General features: G+C 38.1%; 2 protein-coding genes and 1 long non-coding RNA gene across 8 annotated transcripts in view; all 3 read left to right on the top strand.

Annotated features, from left to right (window-relative positions):
• Positions 1–786: 786 nt before the first annotated feature.
• Positions 787–7,455, top strand: LOC122667620. Of its 5 annotated transcripts, XM_043863975.1 has the most exons (5): positions 787–975; positions 1,994–2,249; positions 5,999–6,206; positions 6,334–7,184; positions 7,295–7,455. In XM_043863975.1, exons 3-4 carry the CDS (start codon positions 6,004–6,006, stop codon positions 7,163–7,165), a joined length of 1,035 nt encoding a protein of 344 aa, XP_043719910.1. In that variant the 5' UTR covers positions 787–975; positions 1,994–2,249; positions 5,999–6,003; the 3' UTR covers positions 7,166–7,184; positions 7,295–7,455. The 5 variants fall into 5 exon arrangements, with proteins under 5 accessions (XP_043719910.1, XP_043719906.1, XP_043719908.1 ...); XM_043863971.1 differs by having other exon boundaries at positions 789–975; positions 5,999–7,184; XM_043863973.1 differs by having other exon boundaries at positions 789–975; positions 5,994–7,184.
• Positions 7,456–9,573: 2,118 nt separating this feature from the next.
• LOC122667621 lies at positions 9,574–9,915 on the top strand. The gene is made up of 3 exons (XR_006333825.1): positions 9,574–9,634; positions 9,693–9,850; positions 9,889–9,915. It is a non-coding gene; the product is annotated as an uncharacterized LOC122667621 (long non-coding RNA).
• An 8,987-nt stretch (positions 9,916–18,902) lies between these two features.
• Positions 18,903–25,972, top strand: part of LOC122667619 (ubiquinone biosynthesis monooxygenase COQ6, mitochondrial) — a 47,799-nt gene continuing 40,729 nt past the window's right edge. Inside the window, exons 1-2 of one of the 2 annotated variants that reach the window (XM_043863969.1) lie at positions 18,903–19,049; positions 23,725–23,839. In XM_043863969.1, coding sequence (XP_043719904.1) covers positions 19,042–19,049; positions 23,725–23,839 — 123 coding nt within the window. In that variant the 5' untranslated portion in view covers positions 18,903–19,041. The remainder of the gene's footprint in view (positions 19,050–23,724; positions 23,840–25,972) is intronic. The other variant, XM_043863970.1, reaches the window with a different exon arrangement.

Genomic DNA, 25,972 nt, shown 5'->3' with positions numbered 1-25,972 from the left:
TCCCACCTCCACAGATGCCACAACACATGTTCTCAGTGGCTGCTGCACTCGTGTGGTCTCTGCATTCTCCCAGTAAAAAATTAGTGTAACAGATTGTTATGTGGTCATGTAGCACCTGCAACAACATGGGAGCCAATGAGAATATACACAAAGGCATCAACATAGATGTATTTTTTTTTTAATTTCGATAGAGGTAGGTTAGTATTAAGTGTAGGAGCCACGCGACCAGCTAGCATTCTTTTTCCCTTTAGTAATAGTTTCATGCTTTTTCTTCACAATTCACACATCCGTTAGAGGATGGAGGATGGAAATTTCATCCTCCCTCAGGTCAAACAATATACCAAAGCTGTCATCCTGCTGGGTAGCCCACAGTGGGTTGGACCGGAAAGGACCGGATCGGATAGACCCAGATTCCAACTCTGGCTCAAGTAAGGTTAAAAAAATGAGTCTCTATAGGGCGAGCTGCAAGACTGCAAGGGATTTTGTTGGGAAATTGCAGTGTGTGTGAGATGTACCATTCTTCTACCCTTCACACCTTCAATCAACACGTTCTGTGGAGCCAAAAAACAGTCAACCACTTGCATCGGTTGCATGTCCGCCACGTATAATGGATTTCAATGCCGTCTATGGCACACCACGCGGTTCAATTACTCCCTAGACCTTCTCGACTCCTGAGTCCTGTGTCCCTGACCGCTCAAAGTTGAAGCTCTGGACTTTCCAAGTTTCTATCCTCTTTCCTTCTCTGCTACACTAAATAGGATTTGGAAGGAAATGTGCCTTGATCATGCGTAAACACAAAACTTTTTAGTTTTTTATTTATAATCTCTTTTCAAGAATTTCTATCCATTCTCTTTATTAGAGGAGAAGAAGATTTACTTTCATTGGTGATCAATAATCAAACTCAAAACAAACAACAAACGACACAAGCCTACTCTGCATCAGCGGTTCCTAAGTTCTTCTCCTTCTCCGATTGTTGTAAAATCCGTACCTTTTTCCTTGTTAAATCATAAGATATTTTGTCGGTTTTAACGTTTTCAATTTTTTAATTCACTGGTAAATTGGATTCGTTGTTTTGTACATGTATCTTGTGTTTTGGGATCTGTCATTGATTTTTGGCTATCGATCTATTTGACGAATCTGATATGCTTATATTGTTTCTTTGATTATGGAATTTGGGTTTATTTCTCCGATGGCACTAATGGCTGTCTGAGTAAGGTTAGGGTTAGGTGTAGGGTTGGGGATTGGATTGGTTGGGAAAGAATGGCAACTTGTTACCCATCATAAAAGAAAAAGACAAAAATAAAGTTGGCATCTTGTTAAGGTTTGGTTCATGGTTCCATGAATTTTGGTGATAGGATTCAGAAAGTTTCAGTTTTGGTGCAATTGGGAAATATCCTGCCTAATTGTATTGTGGGTATCTAAGTTGATATCTCTTAAAAAAAGGAGATTTTATTATCGCAAAAATTTAATCGTTAAACACAAATGGGTTTTAGGGAGTTTTTGTTATAAATTCTGAGTTTTTTCCCCTTCTCAAAATTTTCCTCTTTTAAATGATTTAAATGAGATCGGTGGGTTTTTGATAGGTTGAAGGATTATTCAGATTATACCAGTTGTTGGATGGGGGTGATAGACTGTGAGGTTGAGGTTATTTATTTATTTTTCTCTTGTAATGAGATGAATATTTTATGAAGTTTGTGTTTTTTTTCTTTCTCAAAACTAAGCTACTATAATCGGCACATTTTCTGGATTTGTTTCTGCTTTTATTTGACGATGTATTAAACTGTTCTGATTTCATTCCACCCCATTAATCGGGTTGTATTTGTCGTTTATTTCTAACTGTGGCCTTTCAGTGTAGATTGAGCCTCTACACAAGGGGTCAGGGTTCTTTTTTGGCTGTCAGATTTTTTTTTGGTCGGTTAATTTGATCACACCATTTTTTGCTTTCCTTTGTTACTGGAACAATGTGTGCATGACTATCCTCTTTGTTCCACAGTACAAGTGCAGGCTTTAGGACTCATTGCTGACTTTGTGGATCGTGAATAGTGGTTAATGCTGTAGTACAAGGCTGTATTTTCTTCAAGATTTGTTAGACTGGATTATTTGTTACATTCTTTGGAGTTTGAGGACTTGGATTGTATAAGATTTTCTCCAACAAAATTTCAAAATCTTTCACATGAAAAAAGCTGATTAGTGTCATCAGGATTCAGAAGCTACAAGTAAGGCAATAATATTCAGAGTTTGTTCGCTGGGTGAGTATCAATATTATTGAATTACTGTTGTGTCAGAATTTAACATCCTTTCATTTGCAATAAATTTGTCTCCTGGTAGCCGCATTTTGGCATGCCTGATTGCTTTGTTAATATGCAAAAGTCTTAGTTTTTTGTTTTTAATTTGTGGTTGGCAATATACTTAATTTTATGATATTACCTTGCAACAAATTGTTTTTATTTACGATTGCTGATAATTGAAAGGTTTTTCTTTTCTTTGTATCAAATACAGCTGAGTAGAACACTGTCTAATTTATGTTTAGTCCTCCATTCCCATTTGCCTTGTTATATCTATTGCTCTAGGGAAAAACTTCAGAGAGATTGTACAAGGTGTTATACTGTGCATGTTACCATGTGTTGAAGGGATGGAGAAGGTTATTTGAGTTTATTCTATGTCGGCTGCCATCAAAGAGTTGTTTAAGAGATCCTGAAGGAATTTTTGCTGTTGTTTTTAGTGGGTGATGTTAATAGGTTCTTATCTGAGAAAAGAGCTTTTTGGGACGGGGAAGGGGAAAAGCCAGAAATATTATTTGGCAATAGGTTCATCATTCTGCCAAGGTGTGCTGCTTCTACTTAAAAATGCCAGAATTCAGTTTAGTCCCAGATCTTTTGTCTCATATCTAAATAATTAGGGTTGTATTTCGTACTCTCTGGTTTAGTATCTCTGCTTCCCCTTATTTGATCATACCTTTGTCCACTGGTTAGAGTTTACCTGCAAAATTTTTTATTCAGTCTCTGTTAGTGTTGAGAGTTCCAAGCTGGAAAGATTAGCACAAAGCAAGATGCAAAAAGCCTTAACCCAAAAATGTGATTTTTGTGCCAATTACCTATTTTACCCATGTTTATAGAACATCTGCAAAATGATGTATTTACTCATGGTGGTGAGACTAGGAGTAGTTGGGCTGTACTCATATTCTGCTCGTGATTTAATACACTTTGGAAGGGCATGAGGCAGAGATTCCTAACAGTTGCTGTGTACTCTCAGTGCTTGTTAGTCCTCTGTCGAAGCGGAGTTGGGTTTTCATGGAATGTAATAGCAAAATAAAAAAAAAAAGGATAAAATGAGCAGTTAAATTAATATTGGGTATGGGAAGAATAGGTCTAAATATTAGGATATTTTACTAATCTATTTTTTTTTTGTCTCTTGCCTCTTGGGTTGGGCAATGATGGTTCTCCATTCTGTCCTCTGCATGCAACACAGATCCTTAGCCAAGGCTTTTCCTTATATGGGTTTCAGTGGACGCTACATGAGTTGTTGTGCTGATCATGTGGTTTCTGAAAAGAATTGAACTATAAATTGTATTTTAGGTACTAGACAAAAAAGAAAACTCTATTATAATGTTATACTTTAAAAGATTTTTTTTTATATAACAACACCGGACTCATTTATTCTGGTAAATATGAATTTGCAGTATCTTGGATGGGCCATAGAACATAAAAAGTTCATAGGTCAAATTTCAGCTTTGACTGATGATCCCAATTACTTCTTTATTTATTGATCAATAACAATTTTATTAGGGAGGAAAGAAAAGCTACATGAACATATAGTGCGACAGAAAAAAAAAATCAGCCTATCAAAGATGTAGTTAAGATTGTACAACTGGTCTAATCGGGCCTCGAAAGACTTTATTTGGGCCCATGGTTGGGTTCTATGGACCTTTGGTTTTTAGTATTTGGGTTTTTTGATATAATTGGTCTCTTTTATCAGCCTCATATTTAGGGTTTAATTCTGAATATGAGATATAATTTATTAGTTAGTCTAGTTAGAGTCCTATTTCGTTATTTATTTGTTATCAAGTGTTTTAGTTAGGCTGGAACAGGTTTCTAAGAGTGCGAGACTTATTTCAGTTTCCTAGTTAGTTTAAGATACCTTATGAGTTTAGGATTGGTTTAGGCCTTTTCTGTTTTGAGTTTGAGTCTGTTTTTGAGTCTTTTATATACGTTTGTAAGGGGCTACAGCCTTTTACTCGAATTTGATGAACAAAGTTGGCCTTTTGCCTTTGGTTCTATGGTGATGCATTTCCAGCCCCTGCTGTGGTGATTCAGTTGATTTTTTTGATAGATAGGCTCCTAGGAGAATTGAACTAATCAGTTGGTTGATTGGTGTTGATTCGAAGGTCATATCCCCTCCTTTTCTTTTCTTTTTTCTAATCAAATACATGTTAGATTTTTTCCTCTTCCTTTCTTGTGCAAGTTTCTTTTTAGTTTAGTTCTTTATTCATATTATTTTGTTAGCTGTTGTTCTAAGTTCTTAAACTTTAGATCTGAATTTGGTTAATCATTGTTAATTTCTGATTTACAAGTCAGCCTTCAAAACCCTTTTTTTACATCAATTTCAAGGAGTCCTACCCGCATTAGGTTTATCTGAAATCTTCAAATTTTTCGAATGTTATTTCAATTCTGTTTTCAGAACTGTGAATCAGATCTGACTCTTAACCCATTCTTGGTTTCATAATCTGATTATCACTATTGGTTTAACAGAGTCCTATTCCATATCTGATTTCTCAATTTCTTCCTATACTGGAATCGATTTCTGGTTTCTGTTTCAGACTGATATTCTATATTTGCTGAGTTCTGTTAGTAGTCTGATCTCTCTTGATTTCTGGTTTGATCCCAGTAATTCATTAGCTAGAGCATTTGCTGATTTCACCATCCAGGTAAATGCAAGATGAATGATCTAGCTCTCCAAATAAGATGCATGTCTCCACAAGGATCTCCATCTCCACCTTTAACCTTGCAGAAATTGAATCAAATACATTGCTTGGCCCAGAGTAACAATATAGTACCCCTTTGATTCCTAAAGAACCCATTGATTCCAGTTGGACCAGGAATCCAGGATTACATATAGGGCTACCATAAAAGTTCAGCTTAATGGCACTGAGAGGAGCAGTCCACTAGTGTATGAGGGAGTGTGCTAGCAAAGTCCTCTAATGTAACATTGCATCTGGATGTAGTTATCCTAACTATTTATTTGAATGCGATTCATGTGGATGGTGGAAAGATGCTTATTGGGAGTTACAATAATGAAAGTAGTGTAAGTTGAGAAGTCTGTCAGACTGCAAGGACAAAATGGATTATCTAATTAGGTTTGGTAGATGAGGAAGTATATATTTGGGGTGTAATAGTATAAATTTACTGCTGTAGCTTGTGAAACTGTGAGAAAGTTGGCTTTCTCCACCACCAGGTATCGAAAATGCTGCTTCCATTACATACAATACATGGTTTGATGTTGGGAGCTACTCAGGGGTGCTCAATGTTTGTAATGTGTGTTCTCTCTTCTTTATATTAACTTCCTTAAAAATTTTAGAGTTTAGACTAAAGGATTGAATGGTATTGTGTTAATCTTCCCAACCCTTTTCTTGTTTTCCTCAATTATAGTGATTTTCTTAATTTCCCTGTGAACATAGATTTTAGAAATACTGGGATGATATGAACTATTATTTCATAAAGCTGGTTGACTGGGAGTTCATCTATTTCTGTTGTTTAGAGTCCCAGAGGTCAAGCTGGACATTCCTGTTCTGCATGCTGAGAATGCAAGATTCTCATTTCAAATATATGTTTACCTATCTATAGATTATGTAGCTTTTCAAAATCTAAACCCATTTTTCTGTGAACGGTACACTTGGTTATTACTGTATTTCAAATGTATTGTTGCTCTCATCATATTGTCTACTATTTATACAGAACTGTTCTGATCAGTTTAATTTTTTAAATAACTTACTACAGTACAGAAAAGATGACAGATATGAAAGGGAGCACATCCGCTGACACGGATATCCGTGCACTGCGCAAGGAATGGGATGAGGCTTCATGCCCAATCTGCATGGACCATCCACATAATGCTGTTCTCCTTATCTGCAGCTCTCATGACAAGGGCTGCAGGTCTTACATCTGCGACACCAGTTACAGGCACTCAAATTGTTTGGATCGGTTTAAAAAGTAGAGTTGATACTAGAAACAACTCTTCAGAATCCAGATCATCATTCCCCGAAAATTCAGACAGCCTAATACTTGGTCTGAGGCCTCGTCGTGGACATAGTTCTGAACCTAGCTTTGAGGGTTCGAGAATGAGGAATGGCTTGGCAGATGAAGTTCATGAACATTATAGTTCAGATGAAAATAATGAAGGAACTTCAGCTGCCTCACTAGAAGCACTAGCAAGTAGAAGTGAAGAGCCAAATAGGAATATAGAAACCCGAGATGATGACATTGTAGAGATGGGTCCACCTGAGACATCAAGGGAGAGGAGTGGTTGTGAAGAGGGGAATTTATCAGACCTAGGCATGAACTTGAAATGTCCCTTGTGCCGAGGGGCTGTACGAGGCTGGAAAATTGTAAAGGAGGCTAGACAGTATCTTGACCTGAAACGAAGGGGCTGCTCTCGAGAGTCCTGCTCATTCTTTGGAAACTACAGGGAACTTCGGAGGCATGCCAGGAGGGTTCACCCAACAACACGACCTGCTGATGTTGACCCATCAAGACAACGCGCTTGGCGACACCTTGAGCATCAGCGAGAATATGGTGACATTGTAAGCGCCATTCGTTCGGCTATGCCAGGAGCCGTTGTTCTTGGGGATTATGTTATTGAGAGTGGAGATGGACATTCTTTGGACAGGGAAAGCAGCGCAAGTGAAGGTCCATGGTGGACCACGTTCTTCCTATTTCAGATGTTCGCCCCAGTCGAAGAACAAAGGGGCCTGGTAAGGGCTTGGAATAGTCATCGTCGCTCATCTGGATCACTATCCAGTCACCGTAATCTGTGGGGTGAAAACCTCTTGGGTCTGCATGATGATGAAGATGACTGGAATGTGGCAAGTGACACTGGTGAAGATGTTCCCCCAGTACCAAGGAGGCGTAGGAGGCTCACGCGATCCAGGCCAAATGAAGATCAATTGTGACAGTCAGAGCCCAGTTCTGGTAATTCTATGGAACATGGTCACTTGCCTAACTTCAGGAATTTTTGTTCCTGATTTCCTTTTATCAACTTTAATTACCCATTTTACTGTGATTGTTTCCATACTGTGCAGAATTTCCTGAAAAATAATGGAAGGTTATGATGATTCCACCAAGCCTGATGAAGAGCTGTGTTTTCAAATATCAAACAGCCTATGTTGGTTAGAAGAATTAGAAACTATTGATTTCAATACATGAGACTTTGTAAAAATATTGGGTTTAGGTTCTTTTCTTGGGAAAAAATAATAGGATTGTTGTGCTTTAGTTATAGTGATTCAGTTCTTGTTCCAATTATTCTCCATTATATTTATCCACCATATCGAAATGGTATGTTTCTTTTGGGTTTGAAATTTTATTTGTTGCTGGCTTTTGAGAAGTTGAATCCAAGATTTACTCCACTGCCCAGTCTGGCTCCATTCTCCATTTTGAATGGATAGAGTTGTGCCAGAGAAAGAACTGACTTAATTTAGAGGTATCACTGATGGCCAGAACTTCATTGAGCACAGTAGTCCAGGTGATCATCCAATTGTGCATTATTTTTTTCGCCACATCATATGCAATCTTTTATGAAAAAGATTAGGGTAAATTTTATGATTTGTCACTTTTGAGTTCCCCTTTACAAAAACTAACCATTCATTGTACCAGTTAACAAAAATACACCGGTTTGAGTTCTGGTTTACAAAACTATCCAAAATAATGTTCATCCCTTATCAAAAGATTTTTTTGACAATTTTACCCTCACATCCCCCTTCTCCGGTTACAGGTCTTCTTCTTCTTCCTCCTGCCACCCAATCCATCTTTAACCCCACACCACGCCCCACCTTGCTACCTGCCCCTACCCATCCTTCCCTGCCCCACCCAGCTCACCTCCTCTGTCCTTTCTCCCAAATCGATAGCCCCGTCCCACCATCTCATTGCCCCTGCGCGGCACCGGTTCTGCCCCTTGCCCCCTGCCCATTATCGACTAAACATCTTCAATTGCTTCTCTTGTGATCTCTGGAACTTATTTGGGTATAGGTTGTTGGTTCTATAGGCTTGAAATTCGGCCACAGGAAAGAGTGCTTGGACTTTATTTGGGTCCATGTCATTGCAATGGGTCGGAAATTCAGTCATAGAGGAAATTAATGCTGAGTTGTTCCCATCTATTAGCATTTCATGAAACAAATCAAGAGCTGAATCCAAATTTCCAGAATCATGAAACCCGTATCTGTTTGGAAGATGACCCTTGCTCTCCATCTCTTTCAAGAGCCGACATCCGACCTTTGCTTTTCCCAATTTACAAAACTCCTTAATCAAGGTGGTGTAATTGCTCTTTACAAGACTACAAAGGCGTCTTCCATGTTTCTTCTCCGGCCACAAACAGAGGTCATACCATACTTCGGGCACTGGTCAAACAACACAGGCTTGACATGAATACCAGCGATCCAATGTTTATTATAACAGATATATACCAGACAAGTATGACATGTTACCAAAAAAAAAAGGGGGGGGGGGGGGTTGTGAAAGAAGGCTACTTGGTTGTGTGGCTCCTGTGCGTAAACACAAGAGTGCATGCCTTTACTTGCACTTTCATTGGCCTCCACGGTTGCCAAAAAAATATATCCAAAACAACTAACTATACGCTACAAGTTAACTCTATAAATTGGACAATTTTGTCCCTGACAAGTTCACCATCATCTCTCTCCTCCGTCCACTTCACATTAGGGTTGGGGGTGGGGTTGTCAAAGGTTGGACAGATTCATTATGATCCTTTTTTTTTTTTTTTTCATATACCAGGCAAACCAAATCCGGACCTATAGGCTGTTTGATCTACAAAAATGGAAACCAATTTCTATCAGTTTGATCGGTTGATCCATTATCAGATTTTTAAAATGGTTCATATCGGTCTATTATCGATCCAACCTCAGTTTAAAGAAAAAAAAACCAATACCAAACCGATAAGGAGTTCGGTCTATCACTATTTAGTCCATCCAATCGGTTTTGGTCAATTCAACCAGTCCAGTCTCATTTTTTGACACCTCTATTTTCATACCCTTCACTAACCAACAATTAGAATTGAACAAGATTTTCTCTCTCTTCAAGGGTACACATAATGAGGATATCTTTGATTTAAGAATACATTCAATGAAACTGGTCTCAATTTTTATTTTCTTTTCCATCCTTTTGGAATACTGGGCAGATGGGTATTAACTTCACTTCTGGGCAATACATGCAAAATAGTCTTGAAAAAAAAAAAAGAGAGAAAGAAGAAGAAGAAGAAAAAGAAGAAAAGAAAGAGAGGAAGAAAACCCCTCTCTGTAGGTTACATGAACAGATGACATGCCCAAATTAAGCTTGCAGAATCTGTGCTTACATCCTTCAAGCCTCAAGCTCTGAGTCTGCTGCCTTGGTGTGCTTCAGTGTAACATCTCACAGTAATTCATTCTCACAATTCCAGTATTGAAATATGCAAGATTTCATACCTTTGAACAGCTTGTTTCATTGAATAGCACAAATGCAAGAGTTCCTCATTCCCTCAGACTCTCCCTCTTCCAATACACTGAAAAGATTTGAAAGATTTGAGGGGAAAGATCAAGAATTAGGTCCAATTTCCATATTCAGAGCTTATTTATAAATATATACATTGGAAGGTGTTTGGCTAGGGTTTTTTAAATTTCCCTTTCAGAAGACCAAATGTAAATAACCTAGCTAGGAAAAGTAATTGTTTCCTCTGCTTATATGGCCACCAAACCCATTAATAAAGCCATAACAAAACGACCTCTGTAATTGACAAAAAGAGAAAAAGAGGTAGAGAAATAGTTATTGTACCTTGATTCATAAACTTGAACTTGAGCAAGATCTTTTCCATGAGCATCAGGCCAACTAACCTTCCTCCTATTTCTGAGTTCATGATTCTCCTCTACAACTGTAGCCATCTTCTTATTCTTGAGATTACTCTTAAGAGTAGGAGGAGCTACAATGCACGGTCTTGATTGGGACTTGCTGCTACTACTGAACATGTTAGTAGCATGTACAAAAACCATCCATATTTTCGGTGATCCCTTCTCTATTATATTAATCTCTGCGCACTAGATGAAGTTACTAGTGATGAGATATATTTGGGTAGAATTCATCCTTAAAAGCTAGCCAATAAGAAGAAGGTGCCCATACCTAAAAGTCTCCACATTTCGACGTGGGATTATTACTTCTGCTTTACAATTGGAACCCCAACAATATTCCCCTTCACGTGGGAGCAACTGAGATCTTTCCCATCAATGTTCTTCTTCTTGTTACTGTTATCCTCAATACTAGCTCACTAGAGCAGTGCATGATAAATTCAAACATGCCATGACAAGAGGGAGTTACCAAATGATTACAGAAGTTTTGTTTGGAAGAGAATGTGTTCAGCTTGAGGGTTACAGAAGGATGAGAAGAAAGGTAGAAGGAAACAAATGAGGGCTGGGGCATCTTTTTCACGCCTACCCATTACCCATTATGAGTTGCTTTCTTTTGCTTTTGCATTGATAGTCATTAGTAGTTGAATAAAAAGAGGCCAGGGAGGATTCTCTTTTTAACTTTTTTGACTTTATTTTTGAATGCCTTATGATGACTGAAGAGTGAGATATGAGCAAAAGGTTCAAGAACCTGGAATTAAGCATGAGATTGGCCTCCTAAATCCTAGAAATTGGAATCATAAAAAAAGTAGTATAAGAACAGTAGCATCAATGTGATTCCCAAATAACCCCCTAACCCTAGACACCCTGTGCAATTGAGAACCGTTTGAATGTTTGATGGGGTCTTCTCCTAAAACTTGGCCCCATAGGTGTCTAGAAAATGCTGAGCAGGTTTATTACAGTTAAGATAACGAGTGCAGAGTTCCCCAAGTCTCAAGGATTTCCAAATGCTCTTTTTTTTGCTCTCTCTCTCTCTCTCTCTCTCTCTCTCTCTCTCTCTCTCTCTCTCTGTGTGACAAATATGTATCTATAATTAAAAATAAATATAATATTATATACAATAAGTAGTTTTCTGTCATAGAGTGTGGCCAAACCAGTATTTCCGGCTGTCTATCTTCTCCTCAAAACAAGGGAATAGAGATGTCTGTTTAGATGAGGGTCAGGGGGGAGCGATAGACACGTGGGAGTGCTAGCGTAGGCCACATTCTCCCAAACAGAGTTCTTTTTTCCATTAAATATTTAACGACAATAAAATGATTTTCTATGATAGTAAAAATAAGCATTTTTCTTGTAGTGGTGTTGGGCTAAAGTTGGCAATTGGATTTTCCCATAAGTGGATATTCAGCTGGGTTAGGTTTGGAACAAGTTCATGCTAAGAATAAAGACGTAAATACCACGTGAAGTCCAGAGCTCATTCCCAAAATATATTATTTCTATCAAGAAAAAATAAAAAAGTTAGAAAGCTCTACAGCCTTGTAAGAATCTTCTTCAATTAAAATGTTAAAAATTCTTTTATGAGATGATTCGATTTCACAATCCCAATAATCCTTTGTTTTGCGTTAACAGATTATTGGTTATAGGAATTCTAGAGCCTTCAAGTCTCATACTTTTGTGGAGTCAATCAATCTACAGAATAATCCAAACATGTATTCATATCTACGTCATCTGAGTCAAAATTAGTCTGCCAATAAAAAATAGGAATCACTCGATAATCCCAAACGAGTTTGACCCCATGGATTTTTGTATTTATTATTTATTTGGGAAAATTTCACGGATACCCCCTAAAAATATCCAATATAACTGAAACTTACCATATTTTGGCAAAAAGGCACAGACTACTCTTATTTTATGAAGATATATGAACTTAGTCCACTCCGTTAGGCTTTTGGGGTTAAGTTGCTTTTAGATTTATCATAATGGCCAAATTGCCCTTAGAAGGGATAAATTACCATAATACCCCTTAAAGGTAAAATCCTCTTTTACCCAATAAACAAAACAGTTCATCGTTTTAACAGCTAGGGCTGAAAGAAGAAGATGATGGAACTCATCTCCATAGCTGGGCTGTAGACGGTGACCTCCGCCATTGCTAAACCCATCTCCAAGCTTGGAAGACAAAGAAGGAAAAACCCCCTCTCTGCTTGTCACATCTGACCTCTCTTCTCTCCCTTCTCCCACTGCTGTGGGCGACACCAACGGTGACGATGAAGACCCTTTCAACTCTTCCGGGACTGTTCTTCTGCTACTTGTTTGAGGAATCGCAGTGTGGAGTTTTGAGATCGGTGGGTTTTGACAAATTTTCCCTATTTGTCCTCTTCATTTCACTAAACCTGAAGTAGAAACCCAACGTTTCCATTTCCGATCTCCATCTCCATCATCTAGCATAGGAAGTGGTTTTGCCCATCCGACAATGAAATTAGGTACCTTTTTCTCTGAAAAATCGAGGGTTTCAGAGAGTAGAATACCACCAGTTGATCTGAAACCGTATGTGATTATGTAAGGAGGGCAGATCTGTGAACAATTTCTCGAATTGGGTTCGCAACCACTGCATCTTGATTGAACGTCAGAGCTGTGAAGCCAACTGCATTTCGGATTTTCGCAGCCTACAATCTTGACAGAAGAAGACAATTTGGGGATGAAAGTTGGGATACTTGAGGGGTTTTGGTTTACGAAAGAACAGTACATGCAGGTATAACGGTGGGTACAGGGGAATCAGACTAGATCACTACCTTTGTCCATTATAAGGTGGAGTACCGAAGCTGAGGGAAATGGAGTATCCTCCATAGCTGTGAGGGAAAAGAGGGGTTTTAGAGAGAACAGAGATTTGAGGGTTCTTTAGGTGTTTGGCTTTGGTTAAAGAGTCGGAAGCCAGGTGGGTGAGCTTCTGCCATGGATCTGCAAAGGGGTTCTTGTTGAATTGTGAAAGAGAGAAAGAGAGAGATATATCCAATTTTTTTGAACCTGCAATGTATAGATTAAACATCAGCTTAAATGAATTTCAATGGTTCCCCTTCTAAAAAAACAAAAAACCTTCAAGAGGTTTGCCAAGAGCTGCTTCTCTGCTTTCTCTTCTCCAAAAACCCTTGCTAGGTTTTCTAGGTTTGAGAGGGATTGTGTGAGAATTACCATAGCAGCAACGGGGAAAAAATTGCAGTGGCTGATTAGCCACGGCAGTGGGGTGGGGGTGGGGGAAAAAATTGCAGCAGCGGTGGGTTACAGGAAAACAGAGGAGGTGGGTCCTGAGACTTCTGGCTGGAGAGAAGGGGAGTAAGAAAGAGATAGAGAGAGAGAGAGTTGTAGATGCAATCCTCAACATTATTGAGGTGCAGAACAGTGTTAGTCGTCGCACGGAGACGAGGTTGCAGGGGACCAAGAGAAGGAGGGCTGGAGGGGGTGGCGGGGGTGGTGGTGGCGGCGGCGGAAGAAACAACAGAAGGAGAAGAAGGAGAAGAAGAAGGGGAGAAAAAAGAAATAAAAAAAAGTCATTAATTCATCATTAAGGGTATTTTAAACTTTGGATGATACTAGGAGGGTAAAATCGACATTTTATCTTAGGGGTTCCTTTGCTTAACGTTAGGGGGAAGTTTGATATTTTGCCAAAATATGGTAAGTTTCAGCTATATTGGATACTTTTAGGGGGCGTCCGTGAAATTTTCCCTATTTATTTTACCTTCCTAGAAAATGGTTATAAGGTATTCTAAATTATTAAATGTGAATATTTGTTTCTTTTTCAGCTGACGCTTCTAGTGAATGGAGCTTACATGTATGAATGATATCATACATGGTTTTAATGCATCGCATGGGATTGGGTATCGGTCACTTTCAAAATTGATATAACATCGATATGGATCGGCCTGTATCGGCCAAGTTTACATATATTTGCAAAAACATATAAAACTCTTTTGAACTCAGCTTTAAAGAAAGAAGCATTCGACATAAATGATTGAACCAAGTGCACCAAAGAAGCCGTTGCGACATACTACTCCTTATTTGCTCATTAAAAAGTGAACAAAGCTCATCCCAGGTAAACAATGAGACATGGCAATTGCTATGTGGGAGGTGAAGGGTCTATTGCCTGCCTAGAGGTAATCCTTGTATGGGTCTTCTCTAATCACTTGAAAGTACTTGTGAAACGGTGGGTTTGGGGTCCCCGCAGCTCTCCTTCGTTTGTTTCACCAATACTTTCAAGTGACTAGAGTAAGATAAGCATTGGTTGAAAGGGCTCCCTTGTATAGATGTGACCTACCCTATGTGTATTGAGATGTCGGGAGTTATAGATGTATAGTTTCACATTGGTTAAGTTTGGTCTTTGGTGCCTTATCCCTTGCTTCTATTTCTAAATTTTGAACCTACAACCATCAGGTTTCAATAGCCCACTCTTCTACCCACTACAAAAATTAGCATAAAATAAATAGAGAATTAAGGACATAACATACAAATCAGAATCCTTTAACTTTAAGTTCTTAAGAGGGAATGAAGGGACAGACACTACCACCCTGAACATAAAATATAAGTTTCTTGGATTCTCTCCTCCATAAACATTTGTTTCCATCCAAGGGCCTAAATGAGGCCACATTAGTGCTTTCCATAAGCTGGAAGGAAGAATGACACGTCACCTCATATGGATCTCCTAAAAACCAGTGAAAAGTAAAGCCGAGGAAACTCATACACATGCTTAACTTGACAAAATTAATCCTTTGTTATTGATTTAAATATAAATTAAAGATACCTTTTATGTGTTGCTTATGGCTTCCCTCATCCATGTGAACCCCCCAAAACCTCACCATTGTGTACTGCACTTTGTCTGTAAACCTCAGAGAGACTCATCCATTCATTAACCTTTTCATGGCCAAAAATATCTCCTCAGAAAAAGAGAGAGCGAGAGTAACAACAAAACTGCCAACAATAAGGTATTGCTTTTACCAAGAGACTAGAGACTTCCAACAACAAAAGGCATTGATTAACCAGAAAATATGGAATAAGTAATTGTCAGTGTTGGTTTGGTTCGGGTTCTGACTGAGCCAGTCCAGATTCCACCCTAAATAGGCTGCTGCAATGCAATGAGATTGATTCCTGGTCTAACTAAATCCATTAATCCACGTTTTGGATCTGACATTTTCTTTACAATTTTCAATTATTTCTTTCCTAGTTTGGCTAAACACTATAAGAGAGCTTAATAACCAATGGTTTAGAGAGAAGAAGACTCCAACCCAAATCAGTCTTGAGGCATGTGAGGCACAATGGTGGCCCATAAATTGGGACCATATGAAGGAGGATTTAGGAACTACCTGGTCCAAACAGAACCTGCTATATCTCAACTCATTGGACAAATGTGTTCCTCAACCTCAACTATAAGTCAACATCTCATTTGGATAATCATCTCTTAACTTTTCAGTCAATTAAATTAACAAATCAAATCTGACATTTTCTTCTCAAATCTCCATTATTTCTCCTAGTTTTGCTTACCACCTAAAAAGTTCTTATAGAACCAACGGTGTACAGAGAGAGAGAGAAAGTTATAGAACAAATTCAGTCTTGAGGAATGTGCAACCCAATGGGCACCCTCATATTGGGACCATCTGAAGAATTCTGCATTGATGTACAAGTGTATGGTAGAGACAAATGACACCAGGGCTTAAACACCTCTTCCTCTTAATTAAATCCTTAAGTTTCCTATCCCCCACCAAATATCGTAGCCCCCACCACATGGATCACCCTATAAAATTCTCAAAAGCTCAGAATCAGAATACCAACCAAACCCTTAATCACTGTCTGCTCATTGTCTCTCCATCTCTGTTAGACATTCACTCCCATTCAACATTATTGTCTTCATCTTCTCAAAATCTCCTTTTCAAGTGAAGTCAGGAATCTTAGTTATATAACTGTTCTTAACACTATATATATATATATATATATATATATACATCATCAAGCCCATCAAGCCAATAGACATGCAGGTGAGCTTCATAATCTCATGATCAAGTTATTGAATTCATATTATTTTTGCATCATTGCTTATGTGCTAGTACTGTATGATCACAGATCCTTCAGTGGCTTTTCAAGGGAGGACAAGAAGAACAGGCCAAAGAAACCACCAGTACTCCTAATGACAATAAACAAACAGCTTCTTCAACAGGTATAAAATGTTTCTTCTTAACAGCCTTTCTTTGGGAACAGAGGAATATTAAATGATTAGTATTAATTAACAGATTTTCTTCTATGTTTATGTGATATTTACAGTCCAAAAACCAGATTGTAAGGATCTGGTTTTGCATAAAAGGAGTGGCAGCATTTATCGGAGATCTAAAAGAAATAAAGAATGTGAGGTGGAATGTGAGGAGAATTCGGATTCGACATTCAAGGTTTTAATGGATAGACACAATCCAAGAACATGCTTTTATGGCACTCTTAACTTGAAGAAACTTGGAAGATTTGGTAAGAGCAATCATAATTTGCTGCAACAAGTCATTATGAAAGAAGAAGAAGTTGCCAACAGTAAGGTTCTATCAATATCTTCTAATGCAACAACAGTACTTACTACTCTTGCAAATGATCAATGTGGGTTGACAGAGAAGAAAGACAAGCCCAAGGGGGATAAGACCAAAGCCATTTCTAGAATGAAGGAGTTGCTGAGATGGGCTGCTTCAGCTAAAGCTGAGAAGGGTGGTGGGAAGTACATCAGTAAAAAGGTGATCCTCTTTGACCCACCATTCATAAAATTCTTCCTTCATTCTCATCTCCTCTGTTCAGTTTTCCTTCATTTAAATCTATGGATTCTGATAACTTATAATGCTTATATCAATGTTGAAGGTTTTGTACTTTCGAAACCGTGGTGCTATCAAGGCAGCAGCACATGATGATGATTCAAGCTTAAGCTCTCCCAAAATCAACTCTAGATGGGATGTGGGCCGCTGTTCCACCTCTTCCTCTGCTTACTCAGGCTTTTCATCATTCACTTCATCTTCAACAAGATCTGATCAATCACAGATCAAGCCCATCATCAGTTCTGTAGCTGAGGATGTTTCAGCTCCAGATTCCAATGAAAAGGAAGCAACAACATCTATTCAAGACAGTGAACTATGTAGTTCTAGCAGAGGAAATTGGGTCACTACAGATGACGAATGTAAGATTCTCTGTTCCTTAATTTTCTCTGTGGTCTATCCTGCACATCATATAAGTTCTCTGTAATCTCTTACATTCCCACTTAATTAATTGCTTCCTTTTCTTGATTGTACAGTTGTGGTGCTAGAGCTCTGAAACAGAGCAAAAAAAAATCTAAAGAAGATGGTCCATGGCTTCATTAATTTCTTCGCCAACAGATGCTAAAAGTGCTGTAACAGCTAAAATGTCATTGGCTGCCGAGTGGAATGCTCATTGTAATTTATTTTTTTTCAGGATCAAAGAATTATTAGATGTAAAACTAATTCAAAGATCTGAAAAGCACCCATTTTAATGAACATATATATTTATATATAGAGAGATACATGGTTGAATGATTAAGAAATGGACCATTACACAAATTTCCTCGTTTAGAGGGGTCCTCCAAGAAGAAAGCCACAGCCCAGGGCATGAGCCCTCAGAGAAAAAAAAACCGTTCTCTCTGCAGAACGTGGCGTCTGCGCGATGGCATCAATAGGACAGTCATTACCGCCATTCAATTGGCGGTCATTTCACTTCTTGTGTATTTAGATGAGGCTTCCACCACTACAGGGTCTAGGGAGGATCATAATGCACACAGCCTTACCCATGTAGATCACATTTAAAATCGAAGAAAAAATGTAGTTGCTCATGTGGCAAAACAAGTTATTAAAAATTTCAGATCTATGGTGCGTAGACACATGTGGAAGGGTAAATGATCGAATTTGACATTAGATTTTTAAATGACAAGTTCAAACCATTTCTTAGATATTCTTTTATTGGAATTACAATATTAGTCTTTCACGTGGCACAAGTAACTAACTAGGTATGCACAAAAAACTTTTTGTCAAAAGAAAAACCTTTTTATTTGATGGGGGAGTAAAAATACCACAAATATGATTCATTGGTTTTTGGACCGAGTTTCCTTCACCCAACACATTTATTTCTATTATGATGGATGGAGGCCTCTTTGGGGGACTTAACACACTTTTGACACTTCATACAATAAAAGATGAGATTATGACCATCAATTGATAAGGAATTTTTTGCCGAAACAAAATCATTAACGAGTGTTTGATTTGATAGCAAATGACGAAAAATTTGACATTTTAAGAGTAAAATAGAAAGACAAATGTTTCATAGTTAGCATGGTTTAAGTTTTATTTTTAGACTGTGAAAATTTAAACTCAGATTCACCCTTCATAGGCACCTTCTTGATAGTCCAAGACTCCAAGTATTGCATGCAACTTTGAAGCATTAGATTTATTTTCTAGGTTTTAATTTGCTACTTGGCCAACTTCATTTTGAATAAAACTAGTTCTATAAATTTCTGCTCTATTTGACCTGCCACTTGCCATCTAGGAAACCAAGTGCAATTAGAAAAACAATGGAAATTTTTGCTAGTAGGAAAGTTTGGGAAAAGTGATTGATACTTTCCATCTAACCAAATGAAATATTAAAGTGTCACAATTACTCAAAATACCCTTATTGACCAGTTGACCACCTTTCAGGCAACCATTTCTACATTTCGGTTCGCTAGCCACGTGGCATTGTCATTTTCGTTCCGCTAAAGCGTTGCGGAACCGGTGTTCTCTGAAGCCAGAAAGGCTAAAACCCTGTTTCTTCGACACTTATGTAGTTGAAAGAATCAAATTAGATCAGAGAAAGTTCGATTCCCTCATAGGGGCTTTTCTTTGATCTCTCTTTCTCACATACGCAGAGAGCCCTATCCTTCAGCATCTGCAACTTGAAGGATGAACAGGTACGCACATTCTATACTGAAGTTTAATGCTTGTAGCGACTGAGTCGGTATTTGGGTTCCTTTTTTCGTTAAAATTTTTGCATTCTGTTTGGAAAAGAATTCAGATTAAATTAATCCATACCTTAGGTGTTCTTGTATTGCATTTAAACAAATTTCAGGTTACAAATACGTAAATAAATTCATGTCGCGTCAGTATCACATTGAGGTGTCTTGTTGTTGATAAATATCGTGAGTCCTGGTTATTCTAACGAATGAGGTGTAAATGGAGATTTAATAGTATGGCAAAAATCCTTCTTAATAGGTTATTTTGTAAAGTGGGTTATAAAATTGGATAAGCAAAACTGTGGTTTTACTGGCTTATCACCGAGAAGAGTCCCTTTGTTGCTTCGCTGCTTCGAGTTCAATTTACAAAATTGGCACACTGAATTGGCTGTCCTTGGGAGATAGATTTGGGATAGTTGAACTCCAAGTGATTTTGACATTGGACCTAGTTTGTTGATGTGAATGTAATTCAGAGTTAATGAATGATTATTGGCAATTTAAGGTAAAACTATTATTTGGAGCCCTTTCCCCCCACCCCCCCCCCAAAAAAAAAAAAAGAAAAAAAGAAAAAAAAAGCAAATCTTGTGTCATTGTGCTAGATAGATACTGTAGATGGTGTGTATCAAACCATGTAAAGTAACAATTGGAACAAAAATAATTGTTGAGGAATATAGAACTTTAATTGTTTGCCTTTAACTTGATTTGCAGAGAGAGGTCAATCACAACAACAACAACAACAACATCCAAACCTTATCCCAACTTAATGGAGTCGACTACATGGATTCTATAAGAGAAAATAGGTAAAAAGAAGTAAAAAGGAAGGGGGGGGGGGGCAAACAACATCAACACAAATCTCTTAATTGACCCTTCTTAACTACGTACCACTTCTTAACTGCCCAACATTCTGCGCTAGGTTTCGAAGAGGGGTGAATACAAACAACGACAACACACAACAAAGACCAACTAAATGGGGTCGGCTGCATGGATCTTTGATCTCCAGTCAGCTCTAGAGGTCATACTTGGAGCAAGGCCTAAGCTAAGCATAGGAAACTGTAAACTGATACTATGGGCCTATTATTACAAAATCTGAAGCCTCCGCTCTCTTAAGAATTCTACTAAGTCCCTCCCTGATGATGGTAAACAAAATGGGTGAGCTGTAGAGAAAAAGCATATTTCTTGCCTTACACCCCTTTAACTTTTACAATATATGTATTCACCTTATAATATTGAAGAGGAAGTTGTTAAACAGCTTCTTCTCAAGGCTTCAGAAATAATTCACATGGGCATATGCTTTTTCCATACCTGTCTTGCATGTCATCCTTGGGCTTTCCTTCTTAAGTTGGCATTTATGTATGCATTGGATGCTATCACATCATCTGTAATCTTCTGTGCCACACAAAGCTCCTTGATAAAAATCGAAATAGACTTACAAAAACTTCTTTAATCTTGATGCCCATGCCTATGATGCGTTAGTCAATCTTTTAGGCACTTCACTTTATCTCAGAGGTTTCTTTCGTTAAAACTTCACTTTATCTCATAGTTGTCACACATCTAAGCGATCCAAGGTGTTGGAGGGGCTCCAGACGCAAGGTGACACCAACAAGGCGACCAAGGCGTCCAAGGTGGCTGGATGCCTAGGCGATGCCTTGACAATTATGGTTTATCTGCTATAGGGATGTTACCATGATGAAAGAAGCATTTGGACCTCTATCCATACCACTTCCTTATCTATCACTGTTATAGCATCTATTCGACACAGATACAGACTGATACAGACAATTCAATTTGCATTTTCCCCAGCTATATTGAGTTTCATTTCTGATTGGATATTATGTGGTTAATTTTCACAGGTTACCAACCTGCAGCAGGATATCTGTCATGACCAATATTTATGGCTCCAGAAAGAAGCATAAAATTGCTAAGATATTACAAAGGCCATTGATATAATTTTCTAGATATCCATAATAAAGGAAGAAAAATAAGTTTTATACTACCATGAGGCAAGGATGTTCTAAAAAAGTAAAAAAGTTTTGAGGTTGCAACTGGGCGAAACACTGCCCCTTGGTTGATTTATATCTCAAATAAAATCCATTCAAACCCCTCAAATTAAGAGGATGTAGTGGTCTTAAAATTAGTTTATTTGATATGGGAAAAACCCTAGGACTCCATCTGGCTACAAGTAAAGTGCAATGACGGAGAAATTAAAAGCCATTCAAACCCTCAAGTTAAGACATTAAATCTTCCATCATTAAAAAAAAAAGATGTAGCATCTTAACTTATCGACCAAATTACTTGTATTTGAATAAGAAAATATGACAGGGCTAAGGAATTGAAAAGTTTAATTGTCATATTTTTAAGATGTTAAATTAGTTACACAATCATGATTATGAGTATTTCCATTTTCTTTTTTAAATTACTTTCAATTCCGGTAAGGAAGAGTGACCAGATTCAGTTTGACGGAGCTAAAAGAGGTAGGGGCAGGTCTAAATTGACTATTGGAGAAGTGGTAAGAAAGGATATGCATGTGGTAGGGCTTGATCCTAGTATGACCATAGATAGAGTTGTATGGAGAACAAGGACCCATGTGGCTGACCCCTTGTTGGGGAATGTTCCTAGGATGCTGCTTTGACTACTGCTTGGCCTTCTTCCTTTACTTACTTTCTTTTTTACTTCCTTTTATTCCTCTTACTTCTTGTACTTCTCTTATTTCTATTACTGTCATAGCCTCTATCGGATCCATGTAGCCGACCCCATTTAGTTGGGATAAGGTTATGGTTGTTGTTGTTGTAGAAGTACAATGATTCAAACTTGAACTAGGAAAGATCCCCTAGCCGATTCTAATTAGGAATACTAAGTAGATCGGCTAAGAGGGGGAAAGGGAGGAAAAACCAAAAATACCCCTATTGGGTATAATTACATATTTTAACACTCCCCCTCAAGTTGGAGCATAAATATCGAACATGCCTAACTTGCACAAAATAGGGTGAAATAATTTCCCACACAAGCCTTTAGTGAAAACATCAGGCAGTTGATTACCAGTTTTCACAAAAGACATATAAATCTGCCCACTCTCCAATTTTTCTTTGATGAATTGTCTATCGATCTCCACATGCTTTGTGCGGTCATGCTGTACTGGATTATGTGCAATGCTGATTGCAGCTTTATTATCACAATACAACATCATTGGAAGTTAAACAGTAACACCAAGGTCTTGGAGTAAGCCTTGTATCCATAATAACTCACAGATTCCCTGTACCATGGCCCGGAACTCTGCTTCAGCATTGGACTTTGCCACAACATTTTGTTTCTTGCTGCGCCAAGTGACAAGGTGCCCTCCTATAAAAGAGCAATACCCTGAAGTAGACTTCCGATCAGAAGAACCACCCCAATCTGCATCAGTATATGCCTCAATATGAAGATGATCATGGGGAGACAAAAGAACCCCTTTTCCCGGAGCTGACTTCAAGTAATGGAGGATGCGAAGAACAGCTGTCATATGGGAGGAATAGGGATCATGCATAAATTGACTAGCCCTAGCTTTCTCCCTTTTTGTTTCTTAATTTTCCCATAACCTAAAACCTGCATAGACCAATCCACCCATAAAAAACTCACCAAACCAGAACCGAATTACCATTTCTGCCCCTATAGCGCTCGATCCAAACCCTAGCTCCATCCTCCCACTCTAAACCCTAGATTCCCCTCTTTCTATCTTTCCCAAAACCTGAAACCCTAAACCTAAGTTGCTGCCCATTCAAATTTACACACTTCCATCTATCTCTCGGGACCTTCACTGATAGACTCCCCTAATTTCACCAAAAACCCAATTTTGACCTAGCTGATTCACCTGTTCATAACAGATCCTAGTTGATTGGCTCTTAGTTTGATTTTTCAAACCTTGGACTACATTAATGACATAATATGTGTCTTGTGATGTTTGGAAAAGTACAGGCCCTTGTGACAATAATGTTTCATCTTTTTTTTATTATTATTTTTATTGAAGTCCTTTTTGAGATAGTGTGACAGACCCTTGTGACAATAATTTTCGCCTTTTTTTTTTTAATTGAAGTCCTCTTTGAGATATTGTGAGGAATGGGTTTGTATTCTTCCCACTGCATCAACCCTCTTTCACAAGGAAAATAAATGCTAACTAGAAATTGTTCGCTACTTTTTTACCTAAAAGCTCGAACTGTTAGGGAAGGGCAGCATCAATGTATACATCAACACTCCCCCGCACGTGTAGGCCAAGATCCCATGGAGTCGAACACTTGACCTCCTTGCTTTGATACCGTGTTCGCTGCCATTTCACCTAAAAGCTCGAACTGTTAGGGAAGGGCAGCATCAATTTATACATCAACAAATATGGCCACTAACAAGCAATTATTTCATTCCTTTTTCTAATTTAGGTTTTATCACCAAAAGTCTTTTAGATTCTGTATCGTTTAGGCCATAAACACATGATTGTTCATTGCCATATGACACATCTTATCAATCCAATGTCATTCTATTAGGTTCTATGTTGTCGAACATGTTGCATATGCATAAAATATGTTTGTTCATTTTTTTTTTCTAGTTGCAAGTATAAACATGTACTATTCTTTTAGTATGTTCTAATGCATTTGTTCATTGGAAACAGAGCAATTGTGAGAAAAGTTGTGACCATTGTTCACACATTAAAATTTCCAAAGAAGGCTTTCACTAATGATGCAGCTGCTGGAGTATCTAGTGCTGACTCTGTTCAATTTAATAATGTAATAATCCTTATCGCTCATGGATGGATATTTTTCTAATCTTGATTTTACTTTTTTGGGGGGCTGCGGGGAAGTTTGCCAGCTGAGGCCCTGTGGAGGGCTGAAGCACCAATTTCTGCCACATGGATTAGTCATTTGGTCTTCTGACTGGGAGATTTAGTGTGTAACCCTAAATTTGTGGGGTCCACTTCATCTGTCTACTTTTTTTTTCTTTGCTCTTTTTATTTTTTATTTTTTTACTTCCTTTACTGAGCATAATAGTGGCCTTGTTCTTGGTTCATTGAGTACACTGTTTGCAAGGTTCAAGAAGTATAGTTCGGATTTCAATCGAAACCTGGCCGACATCCTGCTGGTTTCATTGCATGGTTTCGTTTGACCATTTTGATGGTCAAACGCAGATCAAATACAGGCTGAAACTTGGCAGAGACCCTAATTAAGCATCCCTAAACACAATGGAACTTTTGGATTATTGGAAAACATACTCAAATTGTTAGTTTGGTTTCGTACCCTAGGTTGGCAGTGTACGCCATACCTTGCATGTATATTTCTCAAAGATAGCCTATGTTAAGGCGACCCAAGGCGGTAGAGGGAGAGTAATTTCTAACAAAGTTTTCGTGTTGTTGATTCCTAGATGTAGTGCTTCTTCCCCCACGCTGCCTATTGGTACTATTGAAATAGGATTGACCTGTAATACAGAACCTATAGGTATAACCTTTCGCTCATGCCTAAGCACTTTGGCGACAAGGTGCCCAAGGGTTATTTTTTTTTATTTCCCCTTTTTTTTGAATTATTTAGTATGCTACGATATATACTTTATATCATAAAAAATCAACATTAAACCACATCGAGTCACCAAAAATCAACATAGAACAAGAATATGGCAGAACTGAAGAACCAAGCTTTTGAAAGTTCGAAACAATCAAAACATACATTTGGTTTATACTGTTCTTGGAAAGCATGATCTTATCTATAAGTAATTAAACGGCTCTTGATTTAAAGAAATGTTCTTGTTCTCTAACAAGTTTGACTGGTCAAATGATTTTATTTTAACATGAGACTTTTTGTATTAGGTAGAGTACAAAACCAGCTTTCCAACAAATCCAAGATTGCATAAATCTGATTTATATTGAAGGAGTTATGTTCTAGTCAAACCTTATTTGGTGTGCGCGAATGCTGTTTAAAATCGCCCTAAATGGAAATACATTTTTAGACATCAAAACAAAAGATTATTTTACTAGGCTTGGACTCAAAAGTTTGGGGTGTTTGTGTGTGGACTCGACCTTCTCAAGAAGACATGAACTTGTCAACATTGACCCTTGTCTGACTAGTCTTAGGGTTGGGCCTACTACCCGGCTGATCCATTACTGGGTCACTGCGATCCCTCACTCACTCGTAAAGGGGATCCTCATCATCTGATACCAGTGGAAGATGTTGCTAAGTTCAATTGGGTCTTTGTCATTCTCCATCCCCATGCATATGTTTTGCATCTTCAATCTCATATTGTAGTGCACATACACCAATTGCTCAAGACGTTTATGACGTGATCAGTTCCACCTCATCAAGTGGATAAGTGAAAATGTACTCCAGTTGCGCTTGCATCCAGAGGTGGAACATGTCTGGGTGAGAACCTTAATTGTTATCTTCCTCAAGTTAGGTGCATCTCTCCCATATAGCACCCACCATTCACTTGCATTAGAATATTCTTGCAAGTGCTAGAACTTGGATACAAGCATATGTGAAATTATGAATTGAACAAAGAAATTAAGTTAATGGACTTACCAAGAGCAGTTTTTTTCCAACCAGTCTGTGCGGCAGCACAGCTGAAAATTCCTAGTGTATTCCTGAAGGTCATCTATTTCCACTGCAAACATTGATACGTCAACATCAGTGTGTTTATGGGGATTAATTGCATTGATTAAGAAACTACAAGTATATTTCACTACTGCAGGTTGACTGGATATCAGATTATCAACTCTTGATTCATCCCAAGTCTGTGTTTGTATGGGTACTTGGGATATAGATAGTATGCTGAAAATAACATAAGAGCAACTGTAAATGCTTATGATGTTATTAATGGAAAGTAAATTGACTTAGGTGGTATAAAGTATAAACTAAAAATACAAAACTCACCAG

This window comes from Telopea speciosissima, chromosome 7 (assembly GCF_018873765.1).
Source record: "Telopea speciosissima isolate NSW1024214 ecotype Mountain lineage chromosome 7, Tspe_v1, whole genome shotgun sequence".
In the NCBI taxonomy this organism is placed as follows: domain Eukaryota; kingdom Viridiplantae; phylum Streptophyta; class Magnoliopsida; order Proteales; family Proteaceae; genus Telopea; species Telopea speciosissima.
Note: the sequence above shows the minus strand (reverse complement) of the source record. Positions and strands in the feature narration are given on the sequence as shown.